Source organism: Felis catus, chromosome B2, assembly GCF_018350175.1.
Source record: "Felis catus isolate Fca126 chromosome B2, F.catus_Fca126_mat1.0, whole genome shotgun sequence".
NCBI lineage: Eukaryota > Metazoa > Chordata > Mammalia > Carnivora > Felidae > Felis > Felis catus.
Genome location: NC_058372.1, coordinates 31,217,814 through 31,233,206, shown reverse-complemented (window position 1 = coordinate 31,233,206; position 15,393 = coordinate 31,217,814). Strand labels below are relative to the sequence as shown.

Here is a 15,393-nt window from a genome sequence, read left to right as displayed (position 1 = left end):
GGGTTTTATGGGGAAGCCTGGATGTTATTGTACATATCACTTTGACAATTACACTGGCTACAACTCAACAGTATAGCCCCACCTAACTGCAAGAGAATCTGGGGGAAATAGTTTAACCATGTTGTGTTAGTTTTCTTTCGCTACTGAAACAAATTACCACAAACTTAATGGCCTAAAACAACACAAATTTATTGTCTTAGTTCTACATGTTAGAAATGTGACACATGTCTCACTGGGCTAGGGTGTCAGCAGGGCTGCATTGCTTCTGAAATTCTAGGAGCAAACCTGTTTCCTTGCTTTTTCAGTTTCTAGATATTCCTTGCTTCATGGTCCCCCATTCCCCATCTTCAGAACTAGCAAAAATTAACCAACCCACACCCACACAACACTCCAGCCTTCTTCCATTGTCATGTCTTTTTCTCTGACACCTTTTAATCCCCTGCTTCCAATTTTAAAGACTCTTATGATTCTATTGAGCCCACACAGATAATCCAGGATAATATATTTCCCTATTTAAGGTCAACTGATTAGCAACCTCAATTCCATCTGTAGCCTTAAATCCCTTTTGCCATGTAGCCTAACATATTCAGGTTCCATGGACAGGGATTAGGACAGGGACAACTCGGGGGGGGGGGGGGGCGTGGGGATCCTATCCACCACATATGTGCCTTGGAGAAAAAGGAAATTACTTTGGTGAACAGCAAAGCAATCTCTATCACACTATCTCCTTATTTCTCGATACTCATTCCTGGATGATTTCCCTCATATTTACCATTCATTAATTCTTTCTTCAATTAAGTCTATTTTCTTTGTTTTCTCACTTAATGATTTTATAATTTAATGACTGTATTTTCTATATCTGCTATTTCCATTTTGCCCTTTATCAAATGTATTTGCTCCTGATTAATGCTTTCTTAAAGCTTTATGGATTCCATTCCTTCTTTCACATCTCCAAATATACTAAACACACTTGGTTAAAAATTCCTTTTGAATTCCCCTTTTTATATGTGTTACCCCAACTGTTGTGGCTATCAGTCATGTCATTAAGTCTCTTCAAATGTATTTTAACTTTAGTCTGTGAGTTCATTAGTTACCACTTGTTTGAATTCCTCATAAACTTCCCATTGTTGTAATAATCCTATTAATGCATAGATTTCATAGGTTAGTTTTTATAACTGTTTCTGCATTCATAGTTTCTTCCCTACATGAATATAGGGAAACTATACGAATGGTTCAAATGTAAGCCTTATACCTGAACTTGGCTTACCCTGAGAGTTCTACGATTGCTAGAGACTCAGTTTCCAGCCATAGCCTGGTGCAAATAGATCACTTCCTGACAAACCCTGACAAACAGATCTAGATTAATGGTGCCTTTTTCACAGATAGTGCTTATGTGAGCCTTAGATATACACGATGGCTAGTTCCAGGTTCTTCCAAGGCATGAGGTCTGTGGCCTTAATTTTCACTCCTGATTATGTGTTGAAAACCCAACCTCTCAAAAAGATATATGGGTGATGAAACCTCTTATTCGCTATTGAAATTATGGGTTCCCTCTTGATATAGGACTCTTGGAGACTTTTCTTACTAGTTTTCAAGTTAAGCTTCATATTTTAAAACTTTAAAAAATACTGTGCCCAACTTTTCCAAGTGATTAGAGGAGAGGGTGAAATATCCATCTTGATAGCAAGCAATGCCCTTTTCCCTGCCCTGACTATCTTCTAATATCTAGGGATGTCCTGATTTTGTTTTCTTGGTATTAAACATCCCCACAGGAAACAAATGATTTTTGAAAAAAGTAGAGACCCCTTGTTGAAGCTATTAAGTAGCAATAGTTTGCTGCAAAGATCTTTCAAACAAAGGGGAAAAAAGAGAAAGAAAACTGAGAAGAGGAGGAGAAAGGTAGAGAAGGAAAACAGAACAAAAACAGCAGGATCTGGAAAGAAGAAAAACAAAGAGGCAGAAAAGTTTCCATGGACTAAGAAACTAGCAATCCCTCTAAACATTGTTATTCTCTTACTAGGAGAACTTAAAAGATAGGTTGCGGAGGTCTTGCAATCCTACCCTACCATAAGAGTATTACTGAGGAAATACACAAAAGCCTAAAATTTATACCCCAAAACGAATCCTTAAATGGATATCCATCTGCCCACAACACTGCATTGCACCTGATCATAGAAAATGGGATGTGACCCATGGCAGTCTTCTTTCCCACAACCTCTTCCTTATATAGTAGCTGTGGAATCTGAAGTTCTCCCTGAAACACAAACATCTCATTCTTCCTTTGTTTTCTTTTAGCACTGTCTCAATCAAGTATTGGTAAGTTCCTTTACTTTTCTCCAATTCAATTCAAGGTGCCCCCAGGTTTAAATGGCAACAATGAAGATATCTAATCCCCTACCTCCTTGAGCCACCACTGACACTCAGGGGTTGGTGCTCCCAGGGGTTCCCTATTCTGATACTCCCCAAATCAAAAACAGCAACAAAAAATGCCAAACAGCCAGGAGAACAAAGGGGTAAGTTCCTTTTCTGTTTCTCAATTCTATTCTCTTTGGTGTATCACAGACCTGGGGATCATGTCCTAACTGTGGTTAGCCTTGTCCCTCATCTTCTTTTCCTTCTCCATCATTGAGCATTTTACCTGAAATTAATGAGAGCTTTAGAAAATAAAAAGTCCATTGATTAAGAATGAAGAGAGAATTCAAACGGTTTTAGCTGGCTACAATGATTTCAGCAAAACAAAATATCTTCTTTCACTCAGAAGCAAGAGGAAGGAAGGAGGTTGTTAAAAGGGCAGAGAATGGGAGAAAAGAGGAGAGTTGTAATTCAAAAAGCCATGTTTGTTGAGTCTATATTTACCGTTATTAGAGATGAGAAAAGTGAAGTTCAAGGACATTATCTAACCAAAAGGCACATAGCTCATAGAAAGTAAAATTGAAGTTCTAAACACTGACTTTTCGACTCTAAATCCCATGCTTGTCCAACTACCCCCAGGACACCATTGAAAATATTTAACTTTTCAGGGGCACTTGGATGACTCAGTTCAGTTGAGCATCCTATTCTTGATTTGGCTCAGGTCATGATCCCAGGGTCATGGGATCAAGCCCTGCCTCAGACTCCATGCTGAGCATAAAGCTTGCTTAAGATTCTCTCTCTCCCTCTGCACCCCCCTCCCAGTTCATGCTCTATCTTAAAGAAAATTAATTTTTCAATTTAAAATTATCTTCCTGAAATAAAAAGTCTCAAGAAATTTAGGATATTATGCATATATGAAAAAATGTTACTTCAATTTTTAAAACATAATTCAAAATGCAAAAAATGTGAATTAATCTGAATCTCAAAATTATTTTGCTAGTCTACTACTGTGGCATAACTGCATCCCATGAATGAGGCTGTTTTATTACATATATATGTAATATGTATATATTTATATATATTACATATATATGCCATATATATATATATACACATATATATATAGTATGGGATCAAAAAATAGACATTGTTCAGAGGGCTGCAAGAGACACAATATTTTATTTTATTTTTATTTTTAAAAGTTTATTTATTTTGAGAGACAGAGACAGAGCGCTAGTGGGGGAGGGGAAGAAAGAGCAGGAGACACAGAATCCGAAGCAGGCTCCAAGCACTGTGATGGGATTTTAGACAGTAAGGAAGAAAATCAAATTAGGAGTTATACTAATCATTATGATAATATACTTCTTAAGATGAGAATTATCCTCTGATGGTAAATAAGGTAAATAAATATGTGATACATATTGGGTTTAATCTCAGAGGAAGGGAGTAATTAGTTATTATAAATAGTATTTAGCTGAAAGATGCATGGGGCCATTCATCCCTGAAGTTCAATATGCTGTGTGGTTCTACAGGATGAATGAGGCCCTCCTGAGATGTACCTATACAGGCATACATAGATAAGGACTGCAATTCGAAACAATAATATAAAAATATGTACAGAGTTTATGTGCCAAGCTGTATCCTAAGCATAACAATCCTATGAAGTAGATATTATTATACATCTTGTATTTAAAATGAATAATCTTAGGCACAAAAACGTCAAGTAACTTGTGCAAGGTCACACAGCTATAAGGTAGAGGAACTAGGATTCAAATCCAAGTATTTTAGCATCTGATCTCCCACTGTACTTCATGAAAACTAATCAGGACCCCCTTTCTGTTAAATCAATTAATCCAGACTCCTGTGGATTTTTGTTATTATTCTTCAGTGTCGACTCCAGAAATGGTATTTAAGTCTCTTTCTATTTCTCAGTTCAGGAAAGAGAAATGTGAGTAAGCAGGAGGTCAAAATAAAGGAGTATATAAGGCAGCTAATGAAGGTTTAACCAAGACCTAGGTCTTCTGAGTTCCCTTAAGAGTTTCAATCTTCACACAGGCTGAAAAGAAAGAATAAATGGCCTCCCTGCTCATCACCAGTCCTACAAGTCTTTCTGGGCCTCCATCACAGCACCAAAACACAGTACCCTTACACTATCCATGACTAAATCACACCGCAGGTGGCATAGAGGATTTGGTAATTCCTGGAGATGGCAGTGTGAGAGCTTCTCTCTGAAGCTTCTCTTCAAAGGGTATTAATTCTGACGCCTTTAAGCAGAAGACATCAGGAATTTATCTGTGTATCCATTTAGCAGTTTACTAGGGAACCGAGCACGTCCTGATTGCTTCTCTGCCATGAAACCTTGGTATCTGGAGGCTTTTTTCCTGTCTTCTCTCTCCCTAGGCAGGCCCTAAATTTAGAATGTGAGCCCCATGGAGCACCTGCGTGGCTCAGTCAGTTAAGCCTCTGACTTTGACTCCGGTCATGATCTCACGGTTTGTGAGTTCCATCCCCGTGTCAGGCTCTGTGCTGACAGCTAGGAGCTTGGAGCCTGCTTCGGATTCTGTGTCTCCCTCTCTCTCTACTCCTCCCCCACTTGTGCTCTGTCTCTCAAAAATATATAAATGTAAAAAAAAATTTAGAATGTCAGCCCTTTTGCTTTCCCATTATCCTAGATTTTATCAGCTGAGGCTGAAAGACCCAGGAATAATAAGACTACAGTTTGTGGATTTAGACTAATTGAATCATTAAAAGTTGAGCTGAACAGAAGAGCATTGTTAAACCCTGTTGTTTTAGAGATTATTAAATAAGGTCCCCAAAAGATGATGGAAATGATCAAAGATCATACTTTAAATTGGAGCAATTTAACCTCCAACGTAAGGCAAATAAGGCAAATGCTTCCTTCTTTCATTCTTTTTTTTCATCCTTCCTTCAATGAATATAGTGGGGTTCATTCAATAGTAGTCCATATTTCAGTACTGTCATAATTTTTATTAAAAGTTACACAAATCTTCCCTATTATTTAGATCACTTTATAAGAGGAACACTCTAGAGATTAATAAAAAGAACAGAAAAAAATTGGGAGAGTCAATATGCAGGAAAGAAGTTAATTTACTTCATAAAGGAATATTCCAAAAGGAACAGAAAGAGAAAACTGTGTGAGGTACAGAGGAAAGTGCACTGAACAAAAGTCAGAAAAATTGGAGACTAAAACTGCATATAATTTTTATTTAAAAAAAATTTTCTGATGTTTATTTTTGAGAGAGACACACAGAGTGTGGGGGGGGGGGGCGGGCAGAGAGAGAGGGAGACACAGAATCTGAAGCAGGCTCCAGGCTCTGAGCTGTCAGCCCAGAGCCTGACACGGGGCTCAATCCCACGAACCATGAGATCATGACCTGAGCCAAAGTCGGACACTTAACTGAATGAGCCACCCAGGCACCCCATAAATGACTGCATATAATTTTTAGCACACTCGGCCACAGACCTTCTCTTCTCTCAGCCTCAGTTTTCTTTTTTTATAAAATTAGAAATTTTTTTTTTAGAGTGAGAGAGCACATGCAAGTGGGGGCAGGAGAGGGCAGGAAGGGTGTGGGGGGTGAGAGAGAGAGAGAGAGAAAGAGAGAGAGAGAGAGAGAGAGAGAATCACAAGTAGGCTCCATGCTCAGCACAGAGCCTGATGCAATCTCCAGGCTGGATCTCTTGACCCTGAGATCATGACCTGAGCTGAAATCATGTGTCAGAGGCTTAACTGGCTAAGCCACCCAGAAGCCCCAAATTGGAACCTTTCTAACATTGCCTTTCTTTGGTTCTTGCAGCTATTACATTATGGAGAGGAGATTTTCCAAACTGAGAAAAGAAAGAATGAGGGAGAAATGGAAAATAGGGGAAAGAAAAGATGCTGAATGAAATCAGAATATTGAAAATATAGTAAACCTAACTGGGACCTCATCTCCCAGCCCGACCTTCTCTTCAGCAGTCACAGCTTCTCCCTTCTATATCTTTGTATTTTCCTCTTCCAGTAACTCCCTCTCCTTAAAGTATAGAGCAGGTTTGGTTTTCTTCCACCCCAAACAGATCCTCCCTTGACTCTGTGTCCCTCTCTAACTACAAGCCCCCCAGGCCCACAAAGAAGGAAAGTATGCTGTTTACTTTGGGTGTGGGCTTGGGAATAAGTTACTGTTTCACCTCTACTATTGAAAAAATGCATTATTTCTCCATGAATTGAGAGTGGTACAATAAGACTTTTAAAAAACCACTTTAAAAATAAGCCTGCTTACTTATTAATGTATTATAAATAAACAGAGAGACGGTTACATAACGCAGGTTCTGGAGCCAGGCCGCCTGGAATTGCATTCCAGCTCCCTATTTACTGGTTCTTTGAACACAGGCAAGTTATTTAGTCTTTCATTAAGCTTTTAAATTCAACAACCAACTGAAAAACTAACAGAACAGAACACAGATGTGAGTAAAAATAGAAGACATGAATACAGAAGGAAGAAAACTCAAGATAACGCTTAAATCAGTCTCCTGGAACTGATTTCCACTTACTGCCAAACCGAGATGAACACATTTTCTAAACAAATGAAGAGTGAGAGAGGAATGAGGTACAGAAAAGTAAGGCAATCAGAGAAGATCACACACACACACACACACACACACACACACACAAATTCAGAAGCGAGAAACAATCCTGGTTGGACAGATTTTTTTCTTCTAAGTTTATGTGCTTCTGATAAAATTTTTCATATTGAATGTTTACTTTTGGTCATACTTACAGCAAGTAAAACTGTTTCTTGTTCAAAGATAATAATTTCATGATTTTCTCCAAAAAGTATCACAACTTCCAGGTGCTTCACAACCTCAACAGGTTTGTCAATCACAGGTTTGAATTAAATGTGACTCGACCGGGGCGCCTGGGTGGCGCAGTCGGTTAAGCGTCCGACTTCAGCCAGGTCACGATCTCGCGCTCCGTGAGTTCGAGCCCCGCGTCAGGCTCTGGGCTGATGGCTCAGAGCCTGGAGCCTGTTTCCGATTCTGTGTCTCCCTCTCTCTCTGCCCCTCCCCCGTTCATGCTCTGTCTCTCTCTGTCCCAAAAATAAATAAACGTTGAAAAAAAAAATTAAAAAAAAAAAAAATAAATGTGACCCGACCAATACCTGTGATTAAATTAATGGAAAAAAAGGGATTCATTTGGTCTATCTCAGCTCAGCCACAGCCTGTGGTGACACTGATCTCACACCACACCGTTGTGGAAGCACGTAGGGTGCGCACTTAATTCCCTTCCTTTTTCAAAGTAAAGCTCCCAAACTGGCAATCCATTGGTCCCATGCCACCTGTATATTGGCTGACCAATAAAGCATTATTTTAAATCTTGCATTTGAATGCTTCTAGATAGGGTATGCACTTTTCAAATGACCAACTTCTTTACTACCCTGTATAGCTGACAGATTCACAATTCAGGAGACTTGCTGAGGCAACAGAGCATACGACCCCCCACAAGGACAACCAGTATTTCCATTTAGTAATACTTCCATTTAGTAATTTCCATTTAGTAATGGAAATTTTCCATTTGGAAATATTTCCAATATTCCAATGGTAAATATTTCCATTTAGTAATGGAAATTTTGGTACTCTCTACAAGAACTAACTCTGATATTTTCATTCAGAAGATTATCCACAGAAGTGAGGTCCTTAATCTAAAATTATATAATACTTAGTATTTTGTCAGGATACTCAAATCTTATAATTTTTTTTTATCTGCTTCTTCACTCTGAAAGTAAGTGAAACCTTTCACTGTTGTACCTGTTTTCAACCAGGCAAGGCCACAAACTCTCAGTTCAAAACTTCTTGAAAATATATGATATACATTCCACCTCTGCTTATGCCTTTGCCTGTGGCAGGTATCAGTAGGTAAGCGTACTTCTCTTTCCTGCTCAGCCTACATACAATCTAAAATTCTCACCTCCAGAGTGTTGCTACGAATTGATCAGACTTAGTACATTAACTCAAATACATTTACCATTTCTGATATGGATTAATATCCCTAAATATTAAATATATTGGAGCTGTCTTTTATAAATTATCTCTGTTTAGCAGTGGGAATGGCTGTATGCTACCTTAGTCTACAATACATAGAAAAGGTTGTATCTCTTCCCAAGTGCTGAGATCTTATCATTTCTGTGAAAAGCTATTATTTTCTTCCAAACATAATAACAAACAAAATTGAGTCATAAATATACAAGAACTATATTTAATTATTTCAAGAGAAATAAATTACATTTTTCAACTCACTAAAAGTTTTCTAAGTGTAATTTTTTTTAAATAATACTTTAGCATTTAAAGAATGCTCAACAAAGAGAAATAAAAGTACATAAAGAAAAGATCTGAATAGGTAAAAGAAGAAAGTGTGGGAAGGAAAGCAATAGGAAGGTAGAATTTCAGTGAAAATCTCCAGAAAAGGAAAATGGAAGACCAAAATAGGTTCTAAAAGTCCAAATCATAGTTTCACACATACAGAAAACCTTTGAAATTCCACAGAAAAATTAGCTCATCTCATAAACAAACTTGTTTCAGTAAAGAGGCTTTCAACATCTTCAAATAAGATTGGTTACTTTCAAGGCAGAAGCAATGGTTCTCAACTGATGTCAAATCTCACTGCAATGTCAGCTTGCGTAACTAAGGTACTGAGGTAACTAACGAATACCAAAGTATATTTTTTTAAGAGTTGAATCACACAGATTAACAAATAAACAAAGAACACAGAGAAATACTCATGAAAATGCCCTGTCACCAGCATTCAGAACTTTCCAAATGACGGTAAAGAGGGAAAAATAGAGAAAGTAGAAAGTAAACTAAAGCTTAATGCCTTAAACACAGTGAAAACTTTCTACTTTGCAGAAGAGTTTCATTCCTTTGTAGTCCCTGAATATTTCTTTCATAACAATTTTGATAGAACTTTTCAGCTTTCCTATCCATTATTACTCTTGATTTTTCACTGCAGCCATTTGATGTAAGAAAGGAGATATAATTTTCATTTTAAAGATTAGAAAAGTAATGTTCCAAAGTTTAGTGACTTACCTAGTCATAGAGCTACAGAGTAGTAAAGCTGGGACTCTAGTCTTGGATCTTTAACCTCAAGACTATTTGTACCTCACATGTGGGGAGGAGGGAATAGGACTGCCTACATTTCATGCTCTCTGAAAGTCTAAATCTAGATAAGATTATATTTGTCTTTTTTTTTTTGCTTAAACAACAAACATTTATGTCTCATAGTTCTTCGCAATTTTCATTACAGGTAATACAAAAGCCTTCAAAGCAACTTCAGAACCTTTATGTAAGTTTCTCCTATTTCTCAACTCAGTTCTTTTTGATCTTCTACAAAGTGCCTACTATTGGGGGAGTTGGGTGGGGGCTAAGGAGGCACCAAAAAAAGGAAGAGGAAAGGAGAACAACCTACTATTTAACTGTTCTCCTTTGCCTTTACCAGTATGAGGAACTTGAGGCTGATTTCAGGACCCCCCTAAGTAACTGATGATTTTCTTATTTAGCAGAGTGGAAACTCTGCTAATAAAATTAATTAATAAGTGAAAGGAAAAATCCTGTGATTAGATGAAGCTGTTTGTCAAAAACAAATAGTTCTAGAAATATCTGACAACAGAAAGATAGCAAAAATTGAAAACAAGAAAAATAACTGCAGGAAATATGATCTTATGGGTCTCCTGGGCGGGGGGGGGGGGGGGGGGGGGGGGGGGGGGGGGGGGAGGGAAAATACTGACTGACCTTCTTACAGCTTTTCATGTAAATGTAATATATAGTAAATGCTTGACCTGAATCTCCCTGAAATGTACATCCTTCATGCATGCACTCTCCAGACTTACCTTTTTGTGTTTGTGTTTTAGCAGGCAGTGCAGGACCCATAAGTAAGTTTCTTTTCTGTGCTTTAATTCCCATGTGCTTTGCTTTACTACACTGTTAGAATATGTAATATGTAAGACACTCTTATTCATGGATGTTTTTATTTCCTCCTGCAAAAATTGCCAATTCTTTTGTCCTTCTTTATTTCCTATTCTGTTTTTAAAGTTTATTAAATAAATAATGTGAGGGTTTATTAAATAAATAAAGTTTATTAAATAAATAATGTGAGAGAGATAGAGAAGGAGAGACAGAATCCCAAGCAGGCTCTGCACTGTTAGCACAGAGCCCAATGAGGGGCTCAAACTCACAAAACATGAGATCATGACCTGAGCCTAAGTCAAACACTTAACTGACTGAGCCACCTAGGCGCCCCAATGCTTCCTATTCTTATTCTAATAAGCTGGGAGCTTCCGTCAGGAAGTATTATCACTTTTAGTTTTCTCAAAATCTTGAGATTCAATAGCAAAGAGAAAAGTGTTAACAACAAAAGTGTTAGAAAGGTAGGAAGGTCCCTTGCTAAAAATCCCAGTCACACCAAGAGGAAGGGAGCAGTGAGTCCCAGCTCACTGAGTGAGGGTCCCTAGGCTGCTGTGGATGGTGGTGTGGAATGTATATGCCCTGCTATTAGGCCCTGATGTTAACAAAGAATCAGTCTGGAAGAAGTGTCCAGATTGCATCTTAAAGGACATTACATCAAGCATCTCTGGCAGAAGCACTGGTAGAGGACAAAGAATGAGGGATGGGTGAGAAGCAGTTGATTTAGAAAAGAAAAAAAATGATAAATGGACACAGTGATATATAAATGTTCTGACCTTTTACCCATCTGTTAATGGCCTTGCCGCTTAAAGCGGGTCCAAGGATCTGCATCAGCATCACCTTGAAGTTTGTTAGAAATGCAGAATCTCCACCTAATGCCTACCAAATCAGAATCTGCATTTTAACAAGATCCCCAGATGGTTTAGAACCATTACTTTGCAGAGTTTCAATCCTCTGTATGTAGAAAACAAATGTAAAGTTGAGTGTTCTTGATCTAAGTTTAACCAGCTCCTCCATTCCTTCAGATTCTCCACAGGAAGAGTAGCCTTAATGCCAGTGACAAGAAAAATGAAACTCACCAAGGTTTCGTTCATTTCTTAACATATTTCTGTCCATCGCCTCTAAGGACATTCAGACCTTGAGCTCCTGGGTCAGAGCCAACACTAAAGGAAGAGGAAGAATGATTTGAGGGTTAGAGCTCAAGGCAAATCACACTCTGTGTCTACACCTCCTGGAGCATTTATACACATGAAACATGATTTAAAAAATCAAAAGTCGGGGCGCCTAGGTGGCGCAGTCGGTTAAGCGTCCGACTTCAGCCAGGTCACGATCTCGCGGTCCGTGAGTTCGAGCCCCGCGTCAGGCTCTGGGCTGATGGCTCAGAGCCTGGAGCCTGTTTCCGATTCTGTGTCTCCCTCTCTCTCTGCCCCTCCCCCGTTCATGCTCTGTCTCTCTCTGTCCCAAAAATAAATAAACGTTGAAAAAAAAATTAAAAAATCAAAAGTCAATCAAGAGTAAACACTGAGCAAGTGTCACTAAAGCACATGTAGCCCAAGAGATACAGAGAGGTGTCTGTGCAAATGTGTTTGTAAAGGAGAAGGCTGTTATTGCTAAGCATGTGGGTCTAGTTAGTGCCTCAATCCCTTTACCCACTAACTTCACCTACAAAAGTCTTGAACCTACCCAAGAGTTTCTATTCCCTCTTATGCTAAGATATTGCAGGCCAAGTTACTCTGATGACTAAGGCAGTCAAAGGTCACCCACAGGAGACTGAAATTCCCACTGTCTCCTTCAGAAGATGAGGCTATAGATTCTGGCTACCCGAGTTCAAATTAGACCAGTGGAAAGAAAGGCAATTATCTATGGAATCTACTGAGTTACAAACAGTGACCCATCAAGACAGGAACCTTGACCACTGCATCCCTCCAGCTCCACCCATCAGATCCCAGTAGTTATGAGGGTCCTCCAAGGTGGGGAATGAAGAATAAAGCTTATTTGCTCCTCTGGTGAAGTAGAAATATTGTTCCTCGTGTCTGTTTTTTATAATGTTTTCCCCAAAATAATTTCAACTCAAACTAAATTTTCTATGCCAAAGAACCATACTAATTAGTCTGTCTTGCTTTTCCCATATTTTAGCTGGAGCCATTGGACCCATAAGTGAGTTCCTTTTCTGTTTCCTAATTCTGACACTCTTTGGTCTTCTGTGAGGTATGGGACCTCTCCTCACCCAAGCTCTTTCCATTTCTAGGCCTTCCCACCCATGCTTCTTGAGTACATCTGAATTACTGACACCTCTAATGCCCAAACCTTCAGGGGGGAAAAAAAACCCAGCCTGAACTGACACTAAGTTTAAGACAAAGGAAAACTAAATCATTCATATTTAAAATAACGCCCCAGAAAAAACATTCTCTCAACTATGATAAAAATGATTAAAACAATTATTGTGGACTTTTGCTAAACTGAAGGTAATGCTACAAGAAGAGCAAGTGGTTCTAGAAGGCGAAAGAATAAGCACGATAAAGACCAAAGAGGAGGGTGATGAAAAATGGCCAAAAGACATCCTACCTACCCCTGGGAGTGGCAATCCTTTGAGACAGCTGAGTGTGGGGCAGGGCAAAGAAGGAAAGAGAGGAGAGATGAAAGTGAAGGAGACTAACAACCTTCAGCCCACGTTCTATACGTTTCCCTCTGCCATTTAAGATGAACACTGAATGACTTGATCTGGTGGGAGGGGTATGGGGCTCCTTTGCTAAAATTACCTACCTATCTGCAGTAGTAATTCTCCCTCTGAGTTGCTTCATGGGTTCTTTAAAAAAGAATATTGGTGGCATGAGCATTCTAATAATGTCAAACCACACTGATTTTCCTCTTCTTTGTATTTTAGTGCAATTCACAGCACCAATTCGTAAGTATCGAATTTGTTTCTCCGCTCTGGTTCCTTTCACTTCTTACCCTCAAGGTCTTAAGTATTGACCTACCCTGTTTTCTTGATACCATGTTTCTCAACTTCCCTAGCATTCCTATTACACAGATTTCAAAGAAGCTATGCATGAAATAGACAGACTGCAAAGCCCACGGGCTAACATAAGAAAAGAGAAAAGGACCCTCTTAATAGCAGCCATAATGCCCTGGCAGTAGGGAAGGTTCACTTTTCAAGTAACAGTAAGCCCCTAATGAAATGGGAAAGAGAGAGAGAGAGAGAGAGAGAGAGAGAGAGAGAGGAAATTTTTTAAAGGAGACATTATAAATTAGTATGGAATGAGTCTATCCCGAGAGAGAGAGAGAGAGAGGAAATTTTTTAAAGGAGACATTATAAATTAGTATGGAATGAGTCTATCCCAATCCTCTAAAGGTTTCAAACATCACTGAAAACAAGGCTGGTGGAGGGGGTGGTCTATTCCTGTAAGTCCCTTATGTTGTACAACAGGGAGCTTATTCAAAGATTGCCAGGCAAACAACCCCAGATGTTCCTAGGGTTTCTACTTATGACACTCCCTCTAGAGTAAGTTTTGGGGAATGGCTATTTCCTTCACAGTGATGAAGCATACTGATTTTCTTCCTCTCTGTTTCTCAGCTGGCGGTACAGGACCTATCAGTAAGTTTACTGTCTGATTCTTCACTGTAAAGAATTTTAATTTCCTGCAATATCTTAGGGACCTTTCCTTGAATCCCATGTTGGGATTTCAGGGGTTTGTGGGTCCACATTTTCTTGGCCTTTTTTGTTTTCTTCTACCTAGCATTTCCATTAAGTCATTAATAATCATGTGAATGTACACTCCACCACTAAACACAAACTGTGAAGTGGAGGATGAACGCTGAAAGGTTTCCAGTGGCTTATCAACATCAGCAAGGGATGTTTAAAAACAGAGTGAAATGAAAAGAAGTGAAATAATAGGAGAGAGGAAGAAAATTAAGTTTAAACAGAGAAGAATTTTTCCAACCATCTACAGGGGTTTAAATGGGCCAAAGTGGGGTCCCCTACTTAGTACCTTTGCTACTTACCCTCTCAGTGGATGCATTAGGTAAAGAGGCCCTTATATATATTAGATTGTCTTAGCATCTTAGCAAAAAAACAAACAAACAAAAAAAACACCTCAACTTCCCTACTACCCCACTGCAGCTGAGCCCAAATTTAGTGGTACAGATTCTTACCAGGAAAAGCATATAAATGAGAACTATGGCCTCCAGAGCCCAAGAGCACCTACTAACTTATTCTCTCTTTTCTTTTATTTATTTATTTTTTAGAGCTGTCTCAAAAAACCATTGGTAAGTCACCTAAACCTCAATTACAATGCCTTTTGGTCCTTTACAATGTTTAGAATGTCAGTCAGTTTCTATTTCAATGACTTGTGCTCACAAACCCCAGGATCAAGTGTTTCCACTGTCTCATTATCCCACTCAGAATTCCCAGAGGTCAGATTCAACCAGGTTCTTCAATAGAAAGATATTAACTATGAAGCTGAAATACAATATCAAAAAATAACCCCCTAGGAATGGTCTTTTCTAAGTTATATAATCTAGCTTTACTACCAACCTGTAATAAAGATTTATAACACAGTACCTAAACTTCTTGCTTTTCCTGCAAATAATTTGTTACTAGATTATGTTCAAAATAATGCAAATCTTAAGTTTTTTTTATTTCTAATTGCTCTGAAAAGTTCTCTCCAGGACACATGGGTTTACTGTCACCAACTTTTAGCAACTGTACCCTATTGCATTTTTCCATAGAAACATTATAAATAGCAGGTTCCAAGATATAGTCGTTCATAATTACATATTTTTAAACTAAGAGCAAATAGTTATATCTTCACACACTGGATTACAGTGTTCCTAATAAAAATTAGGAATTTTTGAAATTAGAAAAGTAAAGAAATATGATTTGAGGTTCCCCACATTCACCTGACAGAATGAATATAAGTCCTGTATAGGTACCTGGTCATTCTTTGCATGATTCCTTCAGGAATTTGTGAGTCATCCTTGCACAGGGGCCATGCTAATCTTCTCTGTATCACTCCAATTTTTGTATATGTGCTGCTGAAGTGAGCACTCTGTGATTCCTGTAATGGCTTACAGTTTTTCTACCCCTCACAT

The 15,393-nt window shown here is 38.6% G+C and overlaps 1 protein-coding gene, 1 long non-coding RNA gene and 1 other non-coding gene across 40 annotated transcripts in view; 1 reads left to right on the top strand and 2 right to left on the bottom strand.

Moving 5' to 3' along the window:
• The window catches only part of TSBP1 (testis expressed basic protein 1), a 220,018-nt gene that overhangs the window by 15,156 nt on the left and 189,469 nt on the right, over positions 1-15,393 (top strand). For 30 of the 37 annotated variants that reach the window (XM_045057350.1, XM_045057342.1, XM_045057332.1 and 27 more), the window contains 7 exons: positions 2,296-2,316; positions 9,647-9,685; positions 10,251-10,271; positions 12,439-12,459; positions 13,187-13,207; positions 13,877-13,897; positions 14,548-14,568. In XM_045057350.1, coding sequence (XP_044913285.1) covers positions 2,296-2,316; positions 9,647-9,685; positions 10,251-10,271; positions 12,439-12,459; positions 13,187-13,207; positions 13,877-13,897; positions 14,548-14,568 — 165 coding nt within the window. The remainder of the gene's footprint in view (positions 1-2,295; positions 2,317-9,646; positions 9,686-10,250; positions 10,272-12,438; positions 12,460-13,186; positions 13,208-13,876; positions 13,898-14,547; positions 14,569-15,393) is intronic. The other 7 variants (XM_045057351.1, XM_045057339.1, XM_045057325.1 and 4 more) reach the window with 3 other exon arrangements.
• Positions 1-15,393, bottom strand: part of LOC109499620 — a 148,566-nt gene that overhangs the window by 45,181 nt on the left and 87,992 nt on the right. For both annotated transcript variants that reach the window (XR_006597667.1, XR_006597666.1), the window contains one exon: positions 11,382-11,465. This is a non-coding gene — a long non-coding RNA (uncharacterized LOC109499620). The remainder of the gene's footprint in view (positions 1-11,381; positions 11,466-15,393) is intronic.
• On the bottom strand, positions 15,241-15,349 carry LOC111560640. Its single transcript, XR_002742643.1, has one exon. It is a non-coding gene; the product is annotated as a U6 spliceosomal RNA (small nuclear RNA).